The following is a 27,238-nucleotide window of genomic DNA, read 5'->3' on the forward strand; positions in this document are numbered from 1 at the left end:
TTTTTTTTTCAAACAATAATAATAATAATAAAAAAAAAACAGAAATCAAAATTGCAACAGAAAAAATAAAGATTAAAAGACGTGGCTTTATGCGCACCTGAAGTATTGTTTTTCTTGTTATGCTAAAAATAGTTTGACCCTAGAACTACTCATGTAAAGTCATAAATGTCAAATTTTATGGTGTGTTGTTCTTTTCTGTGAAGATTCAAAGTGAACACATTTTGGTTAAAAAATTAACAATAAGATAAGTAAAATTAAACTGAGATATGTGGTTTTAACAGCAACTGATCTAACTTTTAAATTTAACACACATCACAAACAACAAAAATTACAAGGCACGTGAAAGAAGCAGAGCTGCCATCCCTCAGAATGGGAACTCATTTTGTGACTTCCAATTTAGGTCAAAAGGAGAGAATGTGTTTAGAGCAGGATCTTCATGCCCTTTGTTCTATAAGCATTCCAAATATGTATGCATGTGTTGAGATTTAGCCAAAACAAAGTCCTTACGTCTGCTATGGAGCTACATATATAACCTCCTCATAAGGGCCTGCAGGTTTGGGCTGAACACTCACAGCAGTAAAACAACACACAGTTCAGTCTGTACAGTTAAACTTGCTGTACCTCTTCATTTCAACATACTACTTTTTTCTTTGGAAATATTATGTTTATACAGAATCAGAACTTATTATGGCCGTCCTTGAGGCACATTCCCTTTGAACTGATCTGAGTTAGAAAATATTTCAAATGGGAGCAACATGCCAGGAAGTCTTCAGGGCCCTCGGCCATGTTTCCTGTGCATGATCTTATAGTGCATTCTAAGGCTCATGTTTATGACGGTATCAAGGGAACAGGGCAGGCCTTCAAATGAAAACACTGGAAGCTCAACTGAGAGCCATTCCTAAGCTAAAAAGGGACACAGTTGCATTATTATATTAGGAGATCACAAATAAATATAGACTTTGTGTTGAAGTTTGCCTCTTTCAAACAACCTGGTGTCCGATGTCATGTTGCGTATAAACTCACTGGTAGCAGTTGTTGTGAAAGCGGTTGTAGCTGCCAAGTGCAGTAAGTGCACCGAGTCCAATGGCATAGGAGAAGAAAATCTGAGTGCCGGCGTCAATCCATACCTAATGATAAAATAAAAAGTAACATTTTATTTAGTGTTCTTAGACAAAATTGTACAAACTTGCTATGGTTGTCCAGGACCCATTAAAAAAAAAACGCTACGCTGACACACAAAGGAATGCTCATGCAAAAATTCTGAACCTGTGCTTCTCCAAGTTTGGACCAGTCGGGTTTCAGGTAGTAAACGATGCCATCCAAAGCTCCAGGCAGAGTGACTCCATGAGCCAGAAGGACCACCAGAACCAGATAGGGAAACAGAGCTGTAAAGTACACAACCTACAGAGGAAGGGGAAAAAATTAAGAGCTTCAAAATGAAATTCTGGATATTGTGGGAACAATTTGTAGAAATTAAGTAAAAGATAAAAAAAACATGTGCACATTACATTTTCAATAGAGGCTAACTGAACAGATTTTGCACCTATTAGTTATTGTAAAGGGCAGCCGCAGGTGAGCATGGCTAAAGTACACTTCTTATCACTTTGATTAGGCATTTACCTGCTTTGCAAATACTCAAGACATAAGTAGAAGCCATTAGGTCCTTCCTGTAGTAGATGTGTAATCAGGCCTGTCATGCTACTTTGATGAAAAGGTCTCCTGTAAATGGAAAGCCAGACAGTTTGTAAACCGCCTGCAAGAGCAGGTGGTTTTGGCAGACCATTTTTTTAAAGTATTTTTTTGCCAAGTTATACTGAAACTGCACTCTTGTTTTTCAGTACGTGTTTGAGCAAAATAGTAAGTAGTTGTAGAAAAAAAAACATTTTGTCTTAATCTGCTGTGACTTATAGTTAGAGAAGTCCAGCCTGCAAACACGTACGTGGAGGAAAGTTAATAATCGGCTTACAGCTGGCCCGCTAAATCGCTTTCATTGTTTTTGCCCCCGGCTCTATGGGCTTTGGCTACTAGGGAGACACAAGTGTGCAAACACAGTTTCTTCTATGTGTTACGAAACAAGGATTTGTTTATTATGTCAGTGTATGAATGGGCGCAGTTTAAAAGTCACAAGTGGTTATCTACTTTCTCAGAACAATATCTAATGAGAAATACAATAATGATATTACAGCGACACCATAAATGGGCCAGCACTTGAAGGAAACTAGGTGAGCTTGTACAGAGCTTCAGTCTAGACTTTGATCCTCCATCTAAACTTAAGCTTATTGGAGCCAAAGGGCAAAATGCTGTGATTATTCCCCGCCATTGGGTGCAGCTAGTTTTCAAAGTGTTTGAACATTAATATTAACCTCCACTCCCTGAACTTAAAAAAACACGTGACAATATGTGTCATGAACGGTTCTGCTAGGAAATACTTCACCTTGCCAGTAGATTTAACGCCTTTCCACATGCAGAAGTAAACAATGACCCAGGTGACTATTAGACACAGCACCATCTCGTAACTTATGACACCAGGTTCGTGTAGGCCTCCGGACAGACGAAGCACTTTGCGTCTGGAATGAGGAACAGAGACGTTTGACAAAAAGAAACACAACACTGAATGCTAACATCATCAACATGCAGTGGGTGAACTGTGTTCTGCAAGTCAAATCAATTTGTCTATGAGGCTTGCAAGTACAAGAATAATGCAAAAATAGGGGAAGGTTTTGCACCTGGCAAGATCAGAAGATCAGAATATTCAAAGTGAAGGTTTGCATTACTTGGAAAACTGAACGCAATAACTCAAATTTCAGAAGACAACAAAACACAATTTTCAAATGAGCGTGCTGATTTTCTTTTCAGAGAAAATGTGTAATAAAAAAATGCAGACAGCCCGATCAACCAAAGAGGCCACATACTCCCAGAACTCGATGACTGGCGAGCGCAGGCCCTCAGCCTCCACGCAGCTGCCGTTAAGAAGGAGCTGAGATGTCGACAGGTTCAGTGGGGTCACGGTGGGGAGGGGGCTGGAGGGGAGGGCGGCAGATGACGGCAGAGCAGGCGAGGCGGCGCTCCGGTTGTGGCACGTACGTCGGAAGTCCTGCGTACAGTTGGGGGTGTTCCAGGGGTGTCCACAGGTGGCCCAGGGCAGCGGGTTAGTGAAAGAGTGGAAGAGAAAGTAGAGGCCCCACACCAGGATCATGATGTAGTAGGTATTACAGAAGAACACGATCACCATCGAGGCTAGGCCCAGACCTGACAGAGAGAAGACACAGCTGAACTTTTAGAACCAAACAGGGATTTAAACATCCTTTTTGGCGCGCCGCCCTCAGTAGCTACCTTTGAAGAGAGGCGCGATGTTCCAGGCTGAGACTCCTCCTTGTTTCATGAACTGGCCCAGAGCGATCTCAAGGAAGAAGACAGGGATGCCCCCGATGAACACAATCAGCAAGTAAGGGATCAGGAAAACCCCTGCAGCACCCAAAAAAAACACACATTCAGCACACTGTATATGAAGCAACAGGCAAGCAGAAACATTGATTTTTGACAACAAASGCTTATTAACTCTGAGAAAACATCCTGCTCTGTGAGCATATGCTTTAAAGTTAGCCTGCTCCAACATGTGATCTCTTCAACATCTACACTCCAGTAAAAGCCCTACTGACCAGTTTCTCTTAGATGTTCTACATTCTAAATAAAAAAATAACTTCTTAGTCTCGATGCTTAAGACCCATCACATTTCCTTGGCATTTGATTTAAGCAGAGTGATCAAAGAGAGCTGATGGTTTTAAGTCGTGTTTCTGTGTTTTTACACTTTTTAACTGTTGTTTTGAACTTTAAATCACTTTGGTCAACGCGTGTTGCTTTCGATGTATTTATAGAAATAAACCTGCCAATAATTTTTATAAATTCTAAGTGACATATCTTCCAGAGTTTTTCATACTAGTTTTAAATTGATATCCAATTATTATGACCAGATTTTACCTTATAAAGTACATGTATTTTAGAAAATAAAAGATGTTTTTTATTCAAATATTAGGAGTTATAACAAAACAAATAATCAAGACAGAAAGGAAACAAAGGACAGAGTGAGATCCTGAGAGAGGAGGAGGAACAGCGGGACAAAAGAGGCATTGAAACTCYAGGTGGGAGATGAACACGTTGTCTCTTATTTCACAAGTGTTTGGGTCATATTTGCCGAGTGAAGTATCGGCCTTGAACTTGAAAGCCGCGAGAGGAAAGAGGAAACGAACAAAGGCGTTTCAGAACGGAGACAACTAGGAGACAAAAGACTCGAGGTAACAGAAGACACGTAGGCTTGATAGAGGAACTTGTGGGTTTGCACGCAGTGCCTTTCTGCCTTTGGATTCTTTCGTCGGAGCAGCTGTTTGAGCAGCTCAGCTCACTAAATACAAAATAAACCGCTTTGTTTTGTGAACAACACAGCTGAGTGATGCCACCACAGAGCACAGATGGGATGAAGTCACGTGACCAGCTATGATGCAGAGCAGAACGAGGCCATGAAGAAAGGAGGGAAAGATTGCTAGACTGCAGGAGAGGCAGGTAGAGAAGTGGAACAGCACTGGGGTAGAAAAGCTAACAAATACACATAAGCATTGATCTGGTGTACCATTCTGATCCAGTTCAGCATTTCCCCTACCATTATCCAAACCCAATGAATGAAAATGTCGATCATATTCTGTGTCACTGACACTGACTCACGCAGAGTCATGTACGTAAGTCTTTTTTTGTTATTGTTTTTGGCGTAACCCCCCTGACCAATTCCCTGGGGAAAACATGGCAGTTGTACTGGAAAGTGAGAATTTCCCACTTACTAGTCATAAACTTAAACTGGAATGCCCGTGGMAATTCCTAGTTGGAACGTGGAACTATCTCTGACTACTGCTGCATTCCATTTACCTCAGAACTCGGAACTGAGAAGTCAAAATTACATCATTTACGATTAGAAAGATGCGGACCCCATCACCTGAGGCTCAGTACAATGACAACTGTTAGAACCCTGAGAGTTTCAAACCACAGCAGGTAAGATAGTACCAATAATAATAGTAACTAAAACAATAGCAATAAAGTCAATAAAATTCAATGTTAATCTGTTGATTTTTCTGGTGTTCAGACGAGCTCATTTACAGTGTGGACCCAGCGAGCCCCTTACACGGCGCTTCAGGCACTTACACAACTTTAAAGTCAAGCACCAGTTCATAAGTTATTTTTTAAATTCCTGCCAACTTTTAATGTGGTAATTTATTCATATGTTAATATTTACCCTGAAGTGTTCTTATATTTGGTACTGTGTGATTAATTTTACTTTGTTAATAAAATGTTGTTTGAACAATCAAGACTTTTTTCTTCAACCACAACCTATAAGTGAAACAATGAAAACGAAACAGTAGATTGCAAAAACCTCTTGTTTAATGAAACTCAAATACTCTCCCAAATAACACTATTTAACACATAATATGATTGTTTGTTACTTTATTAATACAGCACCACAAAAATTATTCATTTCAATTTGACCACAAATCAAAAAATCTAAATCTAATCTTTTTTCCACCAAGAAGTTTCTTACAACGGCCACAAAAAAGTTCAAATCATCAAATGGGGTTAGAAACAGGGCCTCCAGGACAAAAGGTGAATGTTCTTGACATTTCATCTCCCTGCAACTGGGCTGCCATGTGGGTGTTCCTGCATATTTCTGACATCCCAGTGCACAAGTTATACAGAGAGCAGCTGCAGCATCAGTCCTGGTGTTCTGCAGAACATGAAGACGTCTCCACCTGTACTTCAACCGTCTGAAGGCTTGCTCTCCTTCACCTGGTTCAAGTATTCAGGATGATTTGCTGCTTTTCCCGCAGTTTGGTCTTATTAGTATCCTTGAAAACCAAGATGCAAGTATTAAACAAAGTATGTAAATAATAATATGCAACATTTCATCATAAATCTAACATCTACTTTAATATTGTGCCACGTGAATACTAATAAAAATTACAAACTGATCTGAATTAAGTCATTTGTTTTGTACAAAGAAACAGCAACTCTACCTTCTGCACCTTCATCCTTCTCCGATGTGTTCTTCAAGTGGTCTGCATATTTGTGTCATAACCTTTTAAACTCCGAAACATTCGGAACAACACAGACTTGGTGCTCTGGGCGCCCATCTTTTTTACGACTTCTGACAAGCTGGATCGCTGTCAACTCGTAAAGGACCTCATTCCGACTTCTCAGCTCCGAGGTACATGGAACGCAGCATTAGCCATAAAAGGAAACGTGTGTGAGGTGTGAGTGTAAGTGGGTGGGGGTGAGGGGTGGGGGGGTCAGGAAAGACCCAAACAGAGAAGGAAAGGAAAGGAAGGGGGATAATGCTGACAAATCTTAACTTATTGGCCAAATTATGAAGAAGCTTGTTCTTACACCCTCGAGTAAATCCTCTTTGATCATTCACTGATGAGACACATTAGGACTAGCAGATGAGATACAGTGAGACAGATGATTTGTGGAGCATTAATCACATAACTAAGTGGTACATCTGTCTTCTGTTTTCAGTAGAGTGCAGAGTTGATTCAGTTACTTGCAGGTGCTACTACAAGCCCCATCGCTTATCTGATACCTGTTTTTACAACGTGTACCCTGGGTTAGTCAAGGGCAACGGTGCTGTAGCAGATGAGACTGCGCTGAGAGGACGAAGGAAAGGGCGCTGTCACAGAATGGTTATTGTGTGACTTCTCCATATGCCCTCTTATCAGGACGGGGGTGGGAGAGATCACCTAAGCACGCCTCATGACTGCTGAACGAGCTCACAGAGAAGCGGGGGTGGACTGTGTGAGGCGGGCCATTGTTATATGATACCAGTAGGTAGGTATCAAAGCTACCAGTCACAAGACACACACAGGAGGGAGGGACAGACAAAAACGCATGCACGCACACACACACACGCAATGTTAAATTCCAGTTTGATTTAATAAAACGCCCTTATGAAATCTGAAAAGGTGGGTAGKGCAGCAAAAAGACAAACTGAGGTCAAAWRCCACGGTCAGGTGGGGTTACTGTTGGATATTTCAGAAATGCAGACGTAATACAGCTCAAAGACCTTGTATGCCAACGACAGCAGAAGGAACTCTGCTGGGCACGTTGCACCGCGTCCGTCYGGTGCGCAGCAGGTGACTGTAATAAATAAAGACAATCACGTGGGGAGGCACAGCTTTAGAGATATGTGTTCACAGCCACGCAGGCCCGTTGCCTGTTCTAACAGTGTTATGTTTCACCATTCTGACCTTCTGAAAGTATACTCTCTAGACCAGTGGTGCCCAAAGTTGGGGTCGAGACCCAAAGTGGGGTCCTGAAACATCAMGGTGGGGTCCTGAAAAGATTTCCTAAATTAACTACATTTTTGCCTTAGTTGCCTAAAATGCATGAATGTAGAATAATAAATATTGTTACTATGCCCACGTTTAGTTGACCTGATACAAATGTTTACCATCAAAAAACAGTTGTGGGCACAGGTCTCTGCTACTGTGATTTTGTGGGTCAAAAGCTGAAAGCTTTGGGAACCACTGCACTTCAGAAATCAATTTAAAGTGTAATAAAATAATTGGTGGTGCAATATTTTCCCTATAATTATTACAAAAACACAAAATAAGTATAAATAAGTATTTATATTTGTGTAGCCTTTGTTTTAGGATTATTAACAAAGTTTGTGTACTCAGACCAGTAATATTTGGGGTCACAGGTTTTTGCCATGAATATTTTGTGGGTCAGAAGATAAAAAGTTTGGGAACCACTGCTCTAAACTGTAAGTTGTACAAAGAGAGAAGTCAAACGTCTGCGTCTACAACATCTGTTCACTACTTTTTTGTGTGTCTTTGGTAAATTATTGCACCTAGAAACCGTCTAAGTCATGAATGTTCTTTTTCATTTCGGTGTGGTCGGTGCTAAATACAGCTAACCTTATTTATATAGTAGCTTAGGAAAATGTTCCAAGGCCTGATTTTCCCAATGATACCAGACGGTAGAGACAAGCACGTGGAAAGGAGAAGTCATTCGGAAACTCAAAATTCCAAGCTCTCGGAAACTAAGAAACAGCACAAGACACAAGGCTGCACAGTCAGCAGTGCATTGACTAACGTAAAGATATTTGAGCCATTTGTAGAGGTGTCAAAAGTATTCACATTCATTATTTAAGTAGAAGTATAGATACTAGGRTTTAAAAATACTTTTTGGAAGTAGAAGTATCAACTCAAGCTTTTTGCTCAAGTAAAAGTAAGAAAGTACTGATGTTAAAACTACTTAAAATATAAAAAGTAAAAGTAATGAACACTTTAAAAAAGCCATTAAGGATAAAAGCTTAGGCTACGCCACAGGGTTAGTGTACACCCCCACCCCAATTTTCTTCCAAAGTCAATAATGAGTATAATGTTAAATTAAAATGTTAATGTTGAAAATTTTGAATTAAGACGAGTTTCAGCCACGATACTCTTCATTCTTGGCTACATGCATCTGCTACAGTTCGTCCTGCTGGAATGTGATGTGATTTGTCTCAAACAGGTGTGATGGAGTGAGTTCAATCCAATAAGGTGTCAGAAAAGTGTTTATTTACACTTCTCATCCAACCACAATCAAATTCACTCTATCCACGGACTCCACGTATCTGGATAGATTTCTATTTATTTATTTATTTATTTATTTTTCTGAACAATGAAAAGATGGAATAAAAACAAGTCAAAGTTACATAAAAATGAAATACTTTTTGAATTTTTAAAAAGCAAGCAGTAGAAAGTACAGATAATTGAATTAAAATGTAAGGAGTTGAAGTAAAAAGTAGGCTAAAAAATAATTACTCCACTAAAGTATAAATAACCAAAATTTTTACTTAAGTTAAGTAACAAAGTACTTGTACTTAGTTACTTGACACCTCTGGCCATTTGTAGACAACACCGCTGTTGACACAAAGATTTCGAGACTCAACGTTGGAGCGCAATGGAAGGAAAACAAGGACATCGCAGAATAATTGGTGACAAAGTGCACGAGGAGTTGCATTCATTCATTGCAGTGACGAGGACGTCCTTATTAGGAAAACACAGGTGGCAGCAACTGCRAAGTAAGCATGTTCGCTCTGAGCGCTGTGTTTTCCATATCCACCACCCAGGTGATTAAGGACTCAAGGAACTAATGACTATGTGATTTTTTTTCCCCAACTGACTATTATTAACATGGCTTGTTTTGTTGTACGGGCAGACAATATATAACACATGCCAAAACAGTTTAAAAGGTTTGTATCATATGAGTAAAATATAAACTGCTTTGCTAATAGCGAGCAACTCAGCAGGATGTTTTCAAAGCTTAGCATTGACTCACTGAGAATTAATAAAGGAGGAAGAAACTCTGACACTGTKACATACGTGATTTACGTCAAATGGTTTTGAACAGTTTGAGGTTTTCTTTTTGCTTACTTCAAAAATATAAATGCAGTGTGGCCATTTCATTGCATTAAAAATGTATTTTTAAACTAACCTTCCTCAATCATTGTGTAAGTGTGCATTTATATCTCTAGCAAATCCACAGATAATCAATTGTTTTTTAACACATTTTTAAGCAATAATTACATTAAATAAAAAAACAAAAATGGAATATTTGTTTCATACAAAGGTTATGTTAAGTTAAGAATATGAGTGGATTTATATTATTATTGATACAGAAACATCTGAGCAAAGTTAATGATGTTTCTTTGTTCTTAATGTGAATTGTGAATATATATTAAAAAAATCTCAAGAGTATTATCCTTATTCTTTAAACTTGATCAATAATGACTGGTATCATAGTTTTTGAAAGTTGGCTCTGAATATCAGTTTTCCATACATTTGGCAAGAAAAAAGTGTATTTTAACTGTGCCCTGTTGCGAGCAGACAAAATGCAGAGACAGTTATTGGTCTTGAAGGCTCACCTCCTCCGTTCTTGTAGCAGAGGTACGGGAAGCGCCACACGTTTCCCAGGCCGACGGCAAATCCTACGCAGGACATGATGAAGTCCATCTGTCTGGTCCAGGTCTCTCTCTCCACTTCCGGTCCTGCGACCACGCCGTTTGCGTTCGCGACCGGAGCCCCATCCTGGCTCTGCGGTGGGCCAGCCCCTCCGCCATCACCACACCCGGGGCCCGCACCGGGCACAGGCACCAGGGGACGAGCTGACCCCCCACTGTCCTCTTCGGACAGGGTCCCTGCCTCCAACTGGGAGACGCTGATTTCACCTGAACACAGAAAGAAGGGGTCGGATGAAAGAGAAGAGAGGGTGAGTTGAGTCAAAGCCAAAGAATTGCTGCAAATATAAACAAACATGCTTTAAGACAATATTCTTACCATTGAACGAAAAACAAGCCAGTTCCATCACACCCAATCATGAACTATCCTCAATAAATGGTGCAAAACGATTAAGCTACATCTCACAAGATTGATTTTCATTTCAGTTTGAACTACCTTCATTGTGTTGTGACACAGTGTCACCACTGAACCCTCCCCTGATGTTTATTCTTTCAGTTTCAGTCTGACAGAGTGATTCATGTGCTGCAGTACAGCACACCACACTCACCTCAATGTCTAAATACGTGTTACTCAGAAAGTATTTTATTTCTGGCTCTACTTTATTACAAAAAAGAATTAAAATAAGAATCACCTACAAGACCAATCTATATAGACACATAATTAAGCGTGAGGTCAGATCACTTCCTGAGTGACGTTCCACAATAGCCCTGACAGTCAGACGCTCTGTGAYGGATGCAAAGCGAAGGCAGATGAATCCAGATCGGAGCAGTTTGAGGGGGTGTGTGTGAATAGCAATGGGCGAATGATGTAAGCATCTATGAGGCAACTTAACAAGACATGGCCTGTGGGTTCAGGTCATTTGTGTGGCGAATGGCTGAGCAAATAATTATTGGATGCTTTGCCACAAATGTGAAAAGCGAGGTTGAGAATTAATTGCTATGGCACCGTTATGAGAGGAGTACAAGTCAAACATAAATACATGTGTTCATGCTTAATTCTAAAGGACAGACAGCCAACTTGAATGGTGATGATGACTTGAGGGTATTTGCATAAGGTTTTGTTTAGATTTAAATGGCCATCTAAGCACTCTAACTTGTCAGGCATCATTTGCTCCTGAATGACTGCAGGCTGAGGTCAGTCCTGGTTTCGTGTTTATTATTACATGTCTACATGCATGATGTGAGGGAGCAGCTGGTGTGTGGCTGTTTGATCCCAGGCTGATGGTGAGTGACAGGGATGCTCTCATTGCACTTGTTAGTCCTTATTGTTCAGCTGTAAATTAAATTAAATACAACAAATAAAAGCAGTGGGTTTTGTACATCTTAAACTCACCTTGGCTGTTCTCTTCCACCTCAGGTGACATTTTCTTGAGCAGAAAAAAATAGTTATTATATTTATGAGCAAGCTGGCTGGGCTTTTTTTTTTAATCTAGGAAGGGGAGAAATTAAGTTCTAAAAAATGGCAGGTTATATGAAGGACACCCGACAGGCTCAGGGAGGCAGACAGAGAGGGATGTAGTCACAATCAATCCAATGGGTTTTGTGATTCTCTGAGTTTGTTATTTCTTCGTCTTGGGATGGAAAAAAAATGCGTTTTAAATCTCAGTTTATTGTGAATATCACAGGTTGGAACCCGTTAGCTCTGCCGAGAAGAGATGGAAAAAAATGTCACAAAGCGCCGCGGTCGGGTGAGCCGTGGACCGGAGGAGATTCAAAAGCAGTCGACGAAGCACTTGAAGGTAAGCCTGAAGAATCTCATGGATAACCYTTAAATGAAAATAATACTACGCCTCAGAGGAAAGAATTGTTGTCGGGCTTTATTTTTCGTTCGATTCAAAAGCTGGGTCAGAAGTCCATATGTTCCGTTTCAAGGAGACACCTCTGGCTTCGACGGCCGCAGAACGCTATCTGAGGCTGCTCGGCTCCACGGTCAGTCAGCAGTGACGGACTTTCTCTCCCTCCGCCCGGCCCCGCCCCCACTCCGGCTGCGGGCCGCTCTGATTGGCTGGGAGCGGCCGGTGCGGCGCGCAGAGCATCATCAGCACCCATCAAAGGGAGAAGTCACAACGATGGCTTTATTACGTCTTTGACCTGAAATCGTAGAGAGGGAAAAAAAAATGCCGCAGAGTCTGGTGGCTTCGGATGTGTTCTATTTATTTGTTCTATTTCTCAAGGCGTCGGGAAATGTGTTAAAATTATCCCTGTGACTGTGTCAGCGTAGGAAAATCACAGTAKTTTCAGTCTTCTGAGTGGAAAATCACCTTCTCCATTTGGCAGTACAACGCAGGCTCTTAAAAATGCGTGATCCTATTAACTCTGATGTTGGCACATTATTAGATTAGTATCGCTTTGATWGTAATTTGAACCAATTTGTATGCAGATTCATGTAAAATAACACAATAAATCTGAAAGACCCTTAAAAGATTCATGTTGCAGGAAAAAAATATCACAATGTTGTTCTGCAGGATTACGTTTAATGTTTTCTGTGACTATCTAATAAAAGRAATGCATATCGACCACCGCCATCCATGCTAGAGTTTGAAACTAAACATCATCTTCTGCAGACAAATGAAAGAGTCATACCCATTTTGGTCACGCATTTTAATATGACGTTATTTACAGTCTCATGCAAGATCTCGCGAGATGTGATGGTGTTCATTGTTACGTATTGCTTATGACTCATACCAACCAAGAACTGGCTGATTCAATGTTTTCCATCTTTTCAGATTTATGTAAATCGACAAATAAATCTGAAAGAGCTTTAAACGATTCATTTGAGAGAAAACCAATCTTCATCTACATAACTGTATTCTGTATTTTAAACTATTGACACAATATTTGCTGAGACTTAAATATTAAAACTGCATGATAGAAGAAAGTAATATAGATTGCTGCATATTTGTTAATCTTAACAAAACATGCTCCCCAAATATTTAGTTTTTATGTACTCAACAAAATCATAGGATTCAATTGAGGTTTAGTTTTATAGTATTACTAAACCAAGATTACAGCAGCTGTAAAGTATCAAAATAAAGTTTAGTTTATGGTAATAATTTACCAGATTTTTGTTGATTATTATTCTATATTATAAAAGGTATCACATAAAGAGGTACAATTAGAAATCAAGTTATGAATAATTTAACATATGACTTACATAACATTTTCACTGGTATGACTGTGATTATAAGGGATTTGAAACGGATTTCTTAGTGTTTTGGTGGTGGAGCTTTTCACAGAAATACGAAACATAAGCTTTTAAAACAATATTCTAAACATTAGCTGTAATAATAAATTCTAATTTGAAATTTTTTTTAAACTGGCTTTTTAAACTTTTAAAGTCCCCTGCTAAAAAATTGTGGCACTGTACTCAGTGTTGGGCGACATCTAGTGGCCAAAGACTGCAACAACAGAAAATAACAATTACACACTACAACTCAATGCGCACCACTAATTAAACAAAGCTTTAATGAAATACATTCCTTGTCTCACACAACAAATACAGAAACACAGTTACAGATTGAGTGCAATACCAAGCATTTATAAATACACTATAAATGATCAAACCATGGTGATAAATAAGTCTCAAATAAACAGTCTCATAATAAATAAGTTCAAGTTGTCAAAAAATGAAAAATTGACAAACCTTTAAAATCTCACCTGAAGGAATGGCTTTGTATTTATTGTTGCCTAGTCCAAGATAGTTCTGACCCTTTTTTTGGTTAGTTCTTATTAAATAACACTTTATAACTGTGCAATCACAAATAAAGACAGAGCCAACACAGAAATGTCTCTCACTTGTCACTTGGAAACACATTCACACACAAATATTATGACATGGCTTTTAACAAAGGGCTTTCATGCCATATAATAATAAGAAAAATTTAAATAGAATAAATAAACCTGATGACCTGCAAAAAGAGATGCCTAAAGTCAAACAAAAAGTAGGTAAGCAGGCTTCTTTGAGTTATAACGGCAGCTTTCATAGCTCTCATTGTGTTCTTATTTGTTGTTTTTTTAAACAATTTTTAAAGTGCAGTTTCATGGAGTTGAATAAATAAATAAAATAATTACAATAAATAATATAAAGTTGAACTCATATATGTATCAACGCACCATAAAAAAACAACATTTTTTAGTAGGATATAAGTAATTTTGTGCAATTCTCACTTCAACCACAGTAATAAGCAAAACTGTTAACCCACGCTAAATTCCTTTAGATTTTGCTTCCAAAGAGGACTCCTTTGTAATTTTTCAGGCAAGATGAGCAAAGGTTTTTAAACTAACTTACAAAAAAAAATTAAATTTTACCTTATTGCTTACGGTGTAGTTTTATAAGTTTAAAAAAGCAGTGTATTGTAGCACAATAAAAAGCTATTAGCTGCAAACATATCTRTATGTGGTGTGTGTTGTCCCTTACAACTGAGTAAACTAAAATTGTCAACAGGTGAGAGATTTTTTTCTTGTTGTGTCGTTTTTGGTTCACATCCCTTTGGGAATCACCTTCCTTGAGCCAAAATTCCTTTTTTTTTCTTGTTATGTTGCTATTTTTTGCGCTTTATGTTGATGACAGGAAGGAACTAGTTTTATCATTGTCACTAGATGCTAATAGCTAATTTAATAAAGGGGAATTTTAAAATCAGGTTGGCATGAGTACGGGGCTGAACATGAGTACAAATCAACCAATTTCCAAGGATAAAATTCTTTGTAAGATATTTTTGAACGACCTTTAGAAAGATCACAAGAAAGTTTGGCTCTTTGGAAGCAAAATCAAAAGAAACAAGTGTGAGTCGACTTCACAGTTCTGCATCCTTTTTGACATTGTATACATATCAGCTGGATTTCACTGGAGAAAAAGACTTGGTTTAAAAAAAGCTGATTTGTAAAGTTATACCTGTACAAGAATATAACTATAGATCCAGATGGAGGTCACTGTGTGAAAGAGGATAGTACTGGTCCTCCATGCCAGACTTTGTTTGATGCCTTTGAGCTACTAGTCTCTGGTAGCGAGCCTGCTGCTGGTGATCCGGGTCCACATTAACCCARCTGTTGGCCACCCACTTCACTCCTCGCCTGACTGGACATTCGCCATGCAGGGAATACTCGTCTAACTCGCCCATCCAACCTGCACAAGCCAGGAGAGGAGAAAAACTACAAACATGAAGACAAACTACATTTAGACGTGAGGTGTTAGCATAGAGCTGTAACCACTGCAGGGAAAAATGCAAGATGTTCGAAAGTTTAAAAAAAAAGTTCCAAAATGTGAAAAACTAAAATGTTTCAATTAAATTTTTAGTCAACTACAGGCTTTAAACACGAGAGCAAATTTTGCCAATTAGCATTTTTTTTGCGTAAAATCTTCCAGATTTGTTTTTAACTTACTTTATTTCTCTACATACCAGGTCATGTTTTTAACAAGATTTATTTAGTTGATAAATACAAAATGTTATTAAAATATATGCTGCATAAAATACAGCCTTATTAAACTCTTCATTTGTCAAACCTTTATTACAGACTCAAGGTCCACAAAACAAAGACAAGAGAAGCAGATCAACAATAAAATCCAAAAACAAACGAAAAACTAAAACTAAAACAAAAAAACGATAGAAGACAGCTGTACCAGTACCTCCACAACTGGGACTGGTAACGTGTAACACTGAGTCTTATGTTAGTCAAGCTCATAATTGAATTACAGCATGCATTGACCCGACCAATAAATTTAAACATCAAATTTCTTAAAAGAGCCTGAAAGGTTTTGAGCCCAGGTGTCACAAAGAGACACAYATGCAATTCTTCTGCATCATTTTAAATAATATTTAAAACCACTAGCATTTGACCATGCTCATCATTTCAACTGTTCTTTTAAAAACAACATTTTAAGAGCCTTCAGAACTAAAAGAACAGTTACAAGTTCACAGCAATTTCGGTAGCACGAGGATGTTTTCTAAACCCGTTTTCCATCTAAAGCCCTGAACATGAAGCTCTTTCAATGTTGGCAGGGATGTTTCTTGTACTGCAAATGAGAACATTTGCAAGTTCATTCCAGTTTTACCTTCAGTTAAACACTTCATTCCTGCCATCTTTATAAGTAAAGTGAATTCTTACTCGTGCCTGTTAGTGCTCCACCATGTTTACAAAACAATTACCATTCTAAATATACCTGATCCTGTTTTTATTTAGGCACAGAGTTTAAACGGTTTGTGCATCATTATACCAAATTCAATGACACTAAAAAGATGAACCTGCTTAACTATTAAACATGTTTGCGTCTGACTAGATTCAGACCTAAAGGCTAGCAACACAAAACAAATTAACATACTTTACATCTTAAGTTTGTATACGATACAGAAAAGGCATGGTTTTTAAATTAATTTTTACCTCTGCCGTCAGAGAGATGGTTATACCAGAGGAGAGCGGTCCCAGTGATGGGCTTTATTCTCAGATTCCCTTTGCCACACGTCTGTTGGGTGTCTGTCAAATCCACTCCATCCTGGATCAGAGCCTAAAAATACAAAACGAGTTGCTTGAGGTTAAACTTTGTGCATTTTATCTAATTTTGTGGCTATTTCAGCTTCTCGCAAAACCAACAGTTAACATAAAGATAATACGGTTGAAACACAAGAGAGTGTGTTGTTTTAAAACAGTGCATTATGACAAAAGTCTCACYTGCTCATCGTAGGTACGATTATCCGCTACAGGGAAGGTAGTTTCACCACCATCCTCTGCAGAGCTGAGGTACAACGAGACGGTCAGATACCTGCAATAAAACCAGATCCAGGATTTTGGTGAACTTACTTACAGGTTTTTTTTTTTTTTGGGATATCTTTAGATTTAAAAGAAGGAAACTCAAAATGTTTGTCTGACACCTATTTTAAAAATGACTATCAAAGAATAAAAACAAACTAACTACTACTACTCACACACCTGCAAGAGACCTCTGTGAGAGCTGATGTGTTTCCTGCCAGTCGTGTGTGTGCGCAGGTGGTCTCTGGGTGGRAGGAGCTGCTGTCATGGTGAGCGCTGCTGAAATCTCCGTGCTCRTAACGATTCACCTGCAGCGGCTCGCTCAGCTCGACCAACGAGGAGGGCGAACGTGTCAGACCGATGACCCTAAACACCAGACGTGAGAACAGGGAGTTCCATTTTTTTGGTTTGAGTTTCTATGCAGAACAGAAACGCAGGGCGGATAAGTAGCGACCTTTTCCTGAGTGTTTGCAGCACATGGTGAGATCCTGGTCCTTGATACAGCCACGTATGATGGTTTCTCTGTTTGAAGTGACTATGCAGCTTCCCGCTTCGCTGCTGTGGTGGACGCCGAGACACATCGTACACCCGCCTGAAGTCCCCCAGGGTCAGCATCCCTGCCGGGAGCACAGAAAAACAGAACAACGGTTATTATTTCAGTCATGCAGTGCTGTGACTCCAGTTTAGTGGAATGCAGTCTTGAGTTTGTGCCACATTAGGAGTGACTGGGGGACGGGGGTGGGTTAACCAAAGAGGGGGTGGGGGTGGGGAGGTGAAATTAAAGAAAACAAGTGGGTGAACAAAAAGGTCTTAATGAGATAGGACACAGCCCATCCGGACGTGCAGAACGCCAGGCACAATGGTATTAGGTCAAAGTTGTGCCACCACACTTCCTGCCTTACCTCTCAAACACTCACACGCAATTTACTGTAGGAGTGACCGTTTATTGTTACTGTAAGCAGACACACAGTCGCAGCAGTAACACAGGTAGTAAACATTAACATACATGTCAGCAGGGTTTGYACACTTCTACCGCAGTAAAATTCAAGAACTTTTCAAGCCTTTTCAAGGCAAACTGTAAAGATTTTCCAGCATCGTTTATGTGTCTGTATCTCTGTGCCTTGTTCCACAGAGCTTTTAACCATGACACAGGCAGGATTCCTTTTTCAACCCTGGTCCTGTCCTGCGTATTTTAGATGTTTCCCTGCTTCAACACAGCTGATTTCAATTGATAACTGATTAACGGTAGAACTGCAATCATCTGAATCAGGTGTGTTAAARCACGGAAACTTCTAAAACATGCAGGGTAGTGTGCCTTGAGGACCAGGGTTGGGAAACACTGATCAGTGCAAATGAATAAAATTCTGCAAGGTTTAGWATTAATTTGAAATGGACATGTACAGGCAGAAAGAGCTCAAAAGATATCGCCGAGTCGCAGTTACTTTTTGCGTCATTAAAACCATTAGCTAATCACCTTTACTAGCATTTTCAATAAAAATGTTTTGKTGTTGCACATTTTAGCACTGCAGAAAACATAAAACCCTACCTCGATCCATTCTTCAAACGATCAATTTGGAATTTACTTTATAGCAATTTATTTTTGTGTCAAGAGTATATGGAAGTAAATTACAAGCACAGAAATCAGACGAGGACAAAATRATTCTGAAATCACTCAACTCAGTCGGACAAAAAACCATCAAACTTCTTCTGCATCACTGATTAGAGATTCTAAAAAATGATTTGATTTTTCTCTGATTATGTTTTATGACTCAAATGATGCCTTTTCCCAAATAAAGTCAGTTCCAAATGTGCCACAGACCTGTAGGACAGACTTCCAGACCGGTCAGGATTTGTCGTAAGTTTTCTGGGCTCAACCAGGTTCCGTCTCGAGAACGCGAATGACTCAAAATCTGGAAGAAATGCAAGATCTTTTTACGTTTTACTAAATGGACAATATTTTACGTCATCAAATTAGTAATGAAATTCTGTGCTCCTCCTTCTGCTACTTTGAAAATAAATAATCCGTGTTTCTCGATGGTCACCTCTTGCTTCTGCAGAAATCCATCTTGATTCAGGTCCAACAGACTAAAGACTTCCTCTGTGCTGAGCGAAAGTAGTGGCTGGTTCAATTCCTGTCCCTGGCTGGGTGTTAACGGCTGGCTGTCCATCAGACCCTTGAGCTGAGCCAGCTGCACCACCACACGACACTCCTCCTCTGACAGAAAACCGGGGATCTCTGTCAGGAACAAGAAGCAGAAGCAAAAGCAACTCGTTGAAATCATTAGAGGTTTGGCAACAGTGCAAAAAAAAATCAGCAACGTTCATTTCATGCTTTGAGATACAAAATCACCTCAAAGACATAAATGAGCTCAAGATGAAAATAAATATCCAGGTTATATTATAGGGTAAAGAGCTCAATTTGGAAATAGACCAGGCAAATCATGTGGAGCGTGGGTGGATTTAATCAGTATTTGCAGATTATCTRTTGTTCATGTTTCACACCATAAATGTTGATGTGTGAGAAATAACCAAGGTGTAACAACAAAGACACAATATAATATAAAGTAAAATACCAAAAATGAATAATTGACAATTTGTTGACATATTCAGTTAAGAAACAACTTATTTAAAAGAACAAACTGACTTGGGCAATATTGGCAAAACAGTTTATCAMGATTAATTGTGGCATTTAGTCGCCAACTGCAWTTAGTGTCACKTGATGATWATGTACCTTTGTGTGTGACACACTATCACTATCAGGCACTCATGTGAGCCCAATGGCTGAAAGCTTTGCAGAGCAACTAATGCTAACTCTAACCCTATGAACTTGTTTAATCACCTGAAACACCAACATCAACCAAAGTAGGAGGAAAGACAGAAAGGCCACGKCAGTTACATGCAAGTACAATTGTCAKCCATTAGTTGCCATWATAATAGTAATAGCAAAGCAGCAAATATTAATTACTGACAGTATTTATGATGWTCAATTGCACACCATAGGATTTTGCCCAACTCTATTAAATAACAYAAATAAAAATAAGGTCTAAAAGAACAGGAACTCCTAAAAGACAGTGTTGGAACTGTGTATCCTAACGAGAAACAACTATTCCCTTCTGTTTTCAGACATTAAGTCCCCTGTGGTACTGCCTTCCCAAAGGTAGTTTTAATAAGCAACAACACTAGACTGCAGGCTTCAGGGAACCAGAAACTAAAACCAATTACCACAAAGAATTAAAACATTTAGAATTGACAATGCTCATTYTAATTAGCAGAAACTAAAATTTAAAGGTCATACTGAACCAAAGCACCCCGAGTAAAAACTAAGTCATGCACTTTTTGTTTTTAATTAGAGCACTTATAAAATTCTGAAACTACAAATCAAAAAATCATAATTGAAAATTACTCAATTTTTCTCAAAAAACAAACAAAAAAACAATATAGTCTAAAACAAGTATCATTGCAAACAAGATGTGTGTTTATAAAATTTGCAAAGTATTGCATCCATCCATCCATCCATCCATCCATCCATCCATCCATCCATCCATCCATCCATCCATCCATCCATCCATGTTTCTTCCTTTCAGGGTCACGGGGGTTACTGGTGCCCATATCCAGCAGTCACAGTGTGAGGGGCGTGGTACACCCTGAACAGGTCGCAAGTCCCATCACAATTTAAACAATGTCCCCACTTTTTGGCAAAGGAGGTTTTATTTTTTTAGATTATAATAAGAAACACACACGCACGCACGCACGCACGCACGCACGCACGCACACACACACACACATACATATACACAGTATATAAACTGCTCCATCATTTAGCAGATTGCTGCTAAAGTTCACCCCACCCACCCACCCCCCAATAAATAAAAGACTTCCGGCAGGTCAGCTACTCGTACAGTAGAGGCATTGTTTGTCACCCGTGTCTTTTACACTGTACCCTCGGTTAATCCCCATTGTCCAGTCAAGCCTCATTAATCTGGATAACTGATATGAATGAAGTGGGTCTGAGACTTCCTCTTCTCCCTCCCAACACCACTGGTCTTTCTCCCCCGGAAAGGAAGTGACCTGCTTGTCAAAAACAGGAATCAGGCCAGGGCTACACAGCAGGACAACACTTTTTTTTGTTCCGTGCCCTCTGCACATGTTCTCACACTATCAAATGCCCGTGCAGAGTTCACTTTTTGCCAACTTCTCTTGAGGGTTTATTGGTCAACAATGACCCCAGTCTGTGAGCAGATAATGGTCTTTTTACTATAACAAGTATGTTCAGTCACTTGGTTGAAAGTTATTAAAAACACACTAATCAGAAATCTCTTTTTCAGTGTACAATAAAAATGTCAAAAACAAAACAAGGAGGGCAGCGCAGAATTATAAGTAGGTAATTAAAAAATGGAATTGAAAGGGAGTAGACGGTTTATTACATGAGATCTACCTTCATAAATTCAAGCTACCAATAAAAATCTATTTAATGGTATTACTTCTACAAACTTTTAGTATCTCATATGCAGTCAAAGTGAACGAGCATCCCTTCTAGTACCCCACCCCTTCTCCCTGCCCTCCACACCTCCTCTCTATGAAAGTCTGTTTACCGCCCACTATAAAAACACCTATTCTACCATCCTCTCCTCCAGTTTCACACAGCTCATCATCACTTAGGGTTACCTTCTAACACCCAAACTCTGTTTCAGGACAAATCAGTTTTAGTATTTTATAATCAAAATGTCCTCCTGTTCAGTTACCCTACTGCTTCTCCTTCTGCTTGTTGGGCCTAGCAGCACATTAGCCAGGCCTGGTAGAAGCAGGACGTGGCTGGAGGGGCACGTAAGGACAGAGGGAAGGGTTCGATCTGGACTTAAGAACAACGGTGGAGACGAGGCAAGCGCCGACAGCCGAAAAGAAACCGAAGTTGGAGATCCCCGCGCGTTTAAACCAGGAGTTCCAGCAGGAGACGACGGGGAAGCGTGGAGGGCTGCCGCGTCCGTCTTCAGGTCCACATTTTCATTCAGCGACGGTCGACTGTGGGAGCCTCGCGTCTCGTCTCGCTGTGTGCCCATCCCGTCGGGCATGGCCTTGTGCCAAAACATAGGCTACGACACCATGAGGATGCCGAACCTGCTGGGCCACGATTCTCCGGCCGAAGCTGTGCAACAAAGTGCCAGCTGGCTGCCACTGCTCGCCAGAGAGTGTCATCCAGACGCTCGCATATTCCTCTGCTCTCTGTTTGCTCCCATCTGCCTCGACCGGTACGAAGTCTAACCTTTCAAATTTACTGACTTAGGTTGGTTTTTTTTTGTAAGAACTCTGGCTTTCATGACCCAATAATGACAGAAGAAAGGTTTTGTTTTAGCAATGCAAAGCAAAATTTCAAAYTGCTATTTACAATGATAAACGGGGTGGGGTCATCAAAAGAGTGCCTTTTGACACTTATGCAAGTTTGTGCTAGTTTCRTTGAAGAGGTTTGCCATTTTCCTTTTTGTCACATTAGAACCATTTAGTYGGAGGGAAAAAAACAACCAGATATTAAATGTTTTCAATCACATGACATTTTTCCCCCACCACTCTGCACTTATTATGTACTTTAATCTCAACAATGCTGCTCGTATATTTTTCTGTTTGTTTGTTTTGTTTGTTTGACAGGTTTATTTCACCCTGCAGAAGTTTGTGTGAATCGGTGCGGGACACCTGCGCGCCAATCATGAGCTGCTACGGCTACCCCTGGCCTGAAATCCTCCGATGTGACCGGTACCCAGCAGATCATCTCGTGTGCATCTCCTCTGTCACCAACACCACTGCCCACACARGCGTACGCGGAGGTGAGAATGTGCAGGCACATAATTAGGCCGACTTCATTAAACCAAATCAGTCAATTAGGGGTGTAACTCCTTCAGTGCCTCAGGCGAGCTGTCGAGATTGTGAGCTGGAGGAGGGCTCTTCGTCAAAGGACACACTGGAGACCTTTTGCGGGAGTGATTTTGGTGAGTACGATTAGATTTCCTCCACACTACACCGTTTTTTGTTTAGAACGAACTAAAGCCTGCCGCTCAAAGAGCACAACTTCCTGAAAACTTTTCCTCATCTGCCGTCTTTGCAGTGATAAAACTGCGTCTGATGAGGCTCAAGTACAGTCCCGTGAGTCTTTCTCAGTTCTCGCTAGCTGCTAAGCTGGACGTCCTGAAGCACGGACCCCTGTTCGGAGGGCAGATTCGTTCCCGTATYGAGCTGTGGCTGGAGAGGGACGCGACCTGCGTTCAGAACATGACCCGACAGCACCCGCGAGGCGGCACTTTCCTGGTGACGGGCACGGTGAACGGGGAGCACCTGGTGGTCAACAAGGCTTACGTTTGGCAAAGACAAGACAAGAACCTAATGGTGGCTGCGCGCAAGTGGAAAACTCACAGATGCAGGATCTAATGTTGTCTGTCTTGACTGAGTTAGAATTGACTAAAATAACAAATTGTGGTTAGGAAAGTAGAGTTTAGAAGCTTTGCCATAAACCTAYAAATGTATATAATACTGGTTCTTTTTGTTTTAATGGTTTTTGAAAAAAGCTAATTATGAAGAAAATATTACAGTTACAAAAAGCACATAAATTATCCACAAATCAACACGTAGACGTAAAGTTAAAAGTAACAAAAAAATATTCAATGTACATACAGTACTGTAATTTTATACCTTGACTAAGTATTGCTGCTTACATGTTTGCTTGCARCAATGGTTTGTCTTTTTGGACAAAAAGTAACAAGCAAAATATGTTTCTAACTGKCTATCAAGAAATCCACTTATTATAACCTAGTTTGAAATTAATAACATATGAATAACATATCCAACGTTCACTTTTAGATCAAATTTAAAGGCTAACAGCAGGATTTTCTCATACRAGGTTGAAAGCTGGTCATCTTGTTATAAAGATGAGAATTTAAGGTAAAGAAGGTTGGGCACACATTGGCTCAAAAACATTCAAGAAAAAAAATATTAACCACAGTGATAAGTTTATTTACCCTCTCTATAATATATATTTTTAAATCTCATTCAGTGAAATTTAGTATTTTCTTTAAAAAGGATCTTGCAGTTTATGTTGCTTTGACGATCTTTAACTACTTCTGAATATCATTAAAAACACTGCTTGTTTTAATGAACAATACTTCCTCCACCACCTTGTGAAATGTGAACTTTGCAGACATTACATGTAGCTGGACTGCATTCATCCATCTAAAATATCTACCTTCCATTAAGACTGCATCATACTTCAACCTGAGCWTTTTCTATAGAACAGTGGTGTAGTTGCTTATGTGAAACAATTAATCAGGTTTATTTTTGTGCTGAGTACAGCTCACATAGATCAGTCATTACAATAAAACATGCACATAACTTTCAGATCCAAATATAATCCATTAATTATAGTCATGTATTCACTAATCGCGCCTTCTAAGCATACATTTCAGCATCCTTACCAAACAGCAAAGGTTTCAGGCTGAGTGTCTTCATCTCATGTAGTCTGTCTGGTACAATGGACACTTGTTGAACATGTCCAACCTGCAGGCAAACAGAAAACAGTGTTAATATATGTTGGCATTGTGAATATTTAGGGATAAATCACATGTAATGCTGGTACAAGTCCTGGCAAAAAAAATGATGGAATCACTCCTTGTGGAAGCTGTTATTTCACTTGTTTCAAGTGATTATATTACAGCTTTATTTACTGTTTCTTAATGTATATATCAAGGATGTTGATTTTATAATTTTTTGCCAGGGGTTGTAGTTTTCCATCATTTTGTAGCTCTGTGATCAGACTGTATATATTTAAGCTTGTGTGTCATAATGGATTTTATCATTTTAAAGTTATTTTTTTGGCTTTCAGTGTGGTTTGGACTTGTATTTTAGCTAGCCTGTTGGGATCAGGATACCTTTTTCTCATGATTGTGATCTTTGTGTGTATTTGCAATTTTCTTACCCGTATCCCCTCCATACGATGAAGACTGAAACTCAGGCTGTAGTCCTCCTCCTCCTCCTCGTCTTCATCGTGCATCTTCCCTAATGATGGAGGAGCAGGCTGGGGCAAACGACTTCTACTGTCACGGACAGGGGCAGCGGCATCCCCGTCTCCGCCGCTCACTAAATCCCCGGGGCCGTTGTTATAGTGCACGTACAGCAACAGGGCGATAACGTTCAGGATATACACATGGAAGAAGACCATGATCACAACAAAATAAGCCCGAGAGCAAACGTTGCTTCTCTGGATGTGCAACCGAGTAGACCGAAACGGTGCATTGTAATGCCGCATTGAATTCTTGCTGATGATGGGTTCCTCTTGCTCCTGCTCTAACAAATCCTCCTGAATCATGTCTTCCATTTTTGCACCACGCAAATGCAACGTGAACGACAAGGTTTATTTTCTGTAAGCGTTTAGCTGGCTGATTTACAGGCTAACCTAAGCTAACCAAACCCCACAGCTAACCTCTAGTTAGTTCGGGGGGAAAGCGATGTTGACGACTTGGATTAAGCCTTAAAAATACAGCGCAGCGTCGAGTAAGTAAAGTACGCCAAATGTCGTTTCCATTAATAAAGACAAGCGTCATCATTCTCCATTCTTGTTAGCTAACTGACAGATATGCTGCCCCTGACAACCTGCCTGAGTAGTGGCTGCACATCATCCTCATCCCAGCTTACAAAGCGGCCATCCGGATGGGTGGTCTTTGCATCTCCTCGTGACTACTTCTATCCGAGTTACAGTCCGGTAGATTGAAAAGGATTGTACCCGTTAACTAACACGTCACATCCTCAAAAGCTGTCGTTTGTGTGCTGCTGTAAATTGTTAGCGCCCTCTACCGATCAACATCCGAACAACAAAAACAATGACAAGGAAATTCTTGTAAATATTTTGGAACCCCCCCCCCCCCCCCCACCCACACACACACACACACACACACACAAGTAGTACGACACACACACACACACACACCCCCCCCCCCACACACACACACACACAATTTTAGCCGTTTTAAGACACATTGCTTACTGTGCTTCCACGTACTCAAGTTACTTATTTAGTCTTAACTAGAAGTGATGCTCAGAGGAGCAATGCTTTTTAAATAATGACTCAGTAATCAGGGACCAGTTAGTTTAACATGTTAAAAATCTATACACAATGTGCTCTCCTTACCAGGCACAAGAACTGTACAAAAGAAAGTTGGGAAAATATGTAAAGTCAAATAAAACTGTAAAAAATAGTAAAATCTTAATTGTTTATATATCATGTTACCTGCATTGTACGTCATTTCTGGTCCTGTATTATCTTGGGTTCTGCAGGTACTTGGGTATGGAAGCCCATTTCCGCCACCCTGATAATAAATAAATAAAACTTGTATCTCGTAATTTTGACTTAGCTAAGGTAGCTAAGTCATATTTATGAGATACTATCTCATAATTATGAGATAGTATCTCATAATTATGAGATAGCTAAGTCATAATTATGAGATAGTATAATTATGAGATAGCAAAGTCATAATTATGAGATAGCAAAGTCATAATGATGAGATACAAGTTTTATTTATTTTTTATCTCAGGGTGGCGGAAATGGGCTTCCAAAGATAGGTCCCCCCCTCAAAAAAAAAAAAAAAAAAAAAAAAACTGGGGCCCTAGAATTTAGGAGGCTAAACAAAAGAATCACTGTTCATTGTTTTGTCTTATTATGAAACTTGTTTCACATTTTAAAAAAATTGAATTCATTACTATTTTGTAATTATTTTATTTAATTTACTGTCATTTGCCTTTCTGTTTTTGTGTCATTAAACAACAAAAGTAGCCTACATTTTGGCCTCTAAGTGAAATCACCCTTCAGTTCCTCAAATCCACCACACGGTGGCGACAAAGGACGGAGATCAGCTGTTTCTCCAACTGTGCTGCGTCATGATCCCATGCTGTTTTTTCCTCTCTATTATTATTATTTTTGCTACCTATCCCTATAATAAGTCGTTTTCTTATTTTACTTAGCTTTTTTGTGAATCGTGTTAAAATCTTAGCATCTCGTATCCACAGTTTACACCTAGTAAAAATTTTTACTAGGTGTAAAAATATGTTTCTTAAGAGACAACTAATTGATTTTTTTTCTTTTTTAACATACGTGTAACAATGTTTACCTATGGATAAAAAAACATAAAAAATGTCTGATTTAGAAAACGATTAGCTTTTTTAATTTATTTTTTAAATATAGCCAGATTTGTCACACCAAATACAACTGTTGGATAATATGAGTTTTGATTTGTGTAACTTTCATATTTCCAGTAGAAAATTATTATGGCATTTCTAGTTTGCATATTTTCCCATACGATATTCCCATGAATTGTGTGCTTAGAATGGAGTTTAAATATTGTGATCTGATCGCTGTGCCTCTTGGATATATTTTTTTCTCCCTTTAATTTTAATTCTTTTATTTGACCTCTCTCGAGGTAAAGG

At 39.5% G+C, this 27,238-nt stretch overlaps 3 protein-coding genes and 1 long non-coding RNA gene across 4 annotated transcripts in view; 1 reads left to right on the forward strand and 3 right to left on the reverse strand.

The window, feature by feature from the left end:
* The window catches only part of si:ch211-117c9.5 (sodium- and chloride-dependent creatine transporter 1), an 18,709-nt gene extending 6,734 nt beyond the window's left edge, over positions 1 to 11,975 (reverse strand). The window contains exons 1-7 of the mRNA XM_014017395.1: positions 11,376 to 11,975; positions 9,950 to 10,252; positions 3,334 to 3,465; positions 2,913 to 3,249; positions 2,435 to 2,567; positions 1,267 to 1,401; positions 1,024 to 1,127 (exon numbers count right to left, since the gene is read on the reverse strand). Coding sequence (XP_013872849.1) covers positions 1,024 to 1,127; positions 1,267 to 1,401; positions 2,435 to 2,567; positions 2,913 to 3,249; positions 3,334 to 3,465; positions 9,950 to 10,252; positions 11,376 to 11,406 — 1,175 coding nt within the window. The 5' untranslated portion in view covers positions 11,407 to 11,975. The remainder of the gene's footprint in view (positions 1 to 1,023; positions 1,128 to 1,266; positions 1,402 to 2,434; positions 2,568 to 2,912; positions 3,250 to 3,333; positions 3,466 to 9,949; positions 10,253 to 11,375) is intronic.
* LOC106523833 (uncharacterized) lies at positions 5,403 to 7,359 on the reverse strand. Its single transcript, XR_001310932.1, has 2 exons — positions 6,054 to 7,359; positions 5,403 to 5,885 (listed from the first exon to the last, which is right to left on the reverse strand). It is a non-coding gene; the product is annotated as an uncharacterized LOC106523833 (long non-coding RNA).
* A 1,505-nt stretch (positions 11,976 to 13,480) lies between the features above and the next one.
* LOC106523836 (transmembrane prolyl 4-hydroxylase) lies at positions 13,481 to 25,652 on the reverse strand. The gene is made up of 9 exons (XM_014017415.1): positions 24,738 to 25,652; positions 24,238 to 24,319; positions 18,826 to 19,019; positions 18,603 to 18,693; positions 17,238 to 17,400; positions 16,964 to 17,149; positions 16,706 to 16,796; positions 16,418 to 16,541; positions 13,481 to 15,164 (listed from the first exon to the last, which is right to left on the reverse strand). Exons 1-9 carry the CDS (start codon positions 25,134 to 25,136, stop codon positions 14,950 to 14,952), a joined length of 1,545 nt encoding a protein of 514 aa, XP_013872869.1. The 5' UTR covers positions 25,137 to 25,652; the 3' UTR covers positions 13,481 to 14,949.
* LOC106523846 (secreted frizzled-related protein 5) lies at positions 21,357 to 23,386 on the forward strand. Its single transcript, XM_014017425.1, has 4 exons — positions 21,357 to 22,029; positions 22,424 to 22,599; positions 22,675 to 22,761; positions 22,878 to 23,386. The coding sequence occupies exons 1-4, from the start codon at positions 21,506 to 21,508 to the stop codon at positions 23,195 to 23,197; spliced, it is 1,107 nt and encodes a 368-aa protein (XP_013872879.1). The 5' UTR covers positions 21,357 to 21,505; the 3' UTR covers positions 23,198 to 23,386.
* Positions 25,653 to 27,238: the final 1,586 nt, after the last annotated feature.

The sequence above is a fragment of the Austrofundulus limnaeus genome, unplaced genomic scaffold, assembly GCF_001266775.1.
Source record: "Austrofundulus limnaeus strain Quisiro unplaced genomic scaffold, Austrofundulus_limnaeus-1.0 Scaffold3, whole genome shotgun sequence".
NCBI classification, from domain to species: Eukaryota; Metazoa; Chordata; class Actinopteri; order Cyprinodontiformes; family Rivulidae; genus Austrofundulus; species Austrofundulus limnaeus.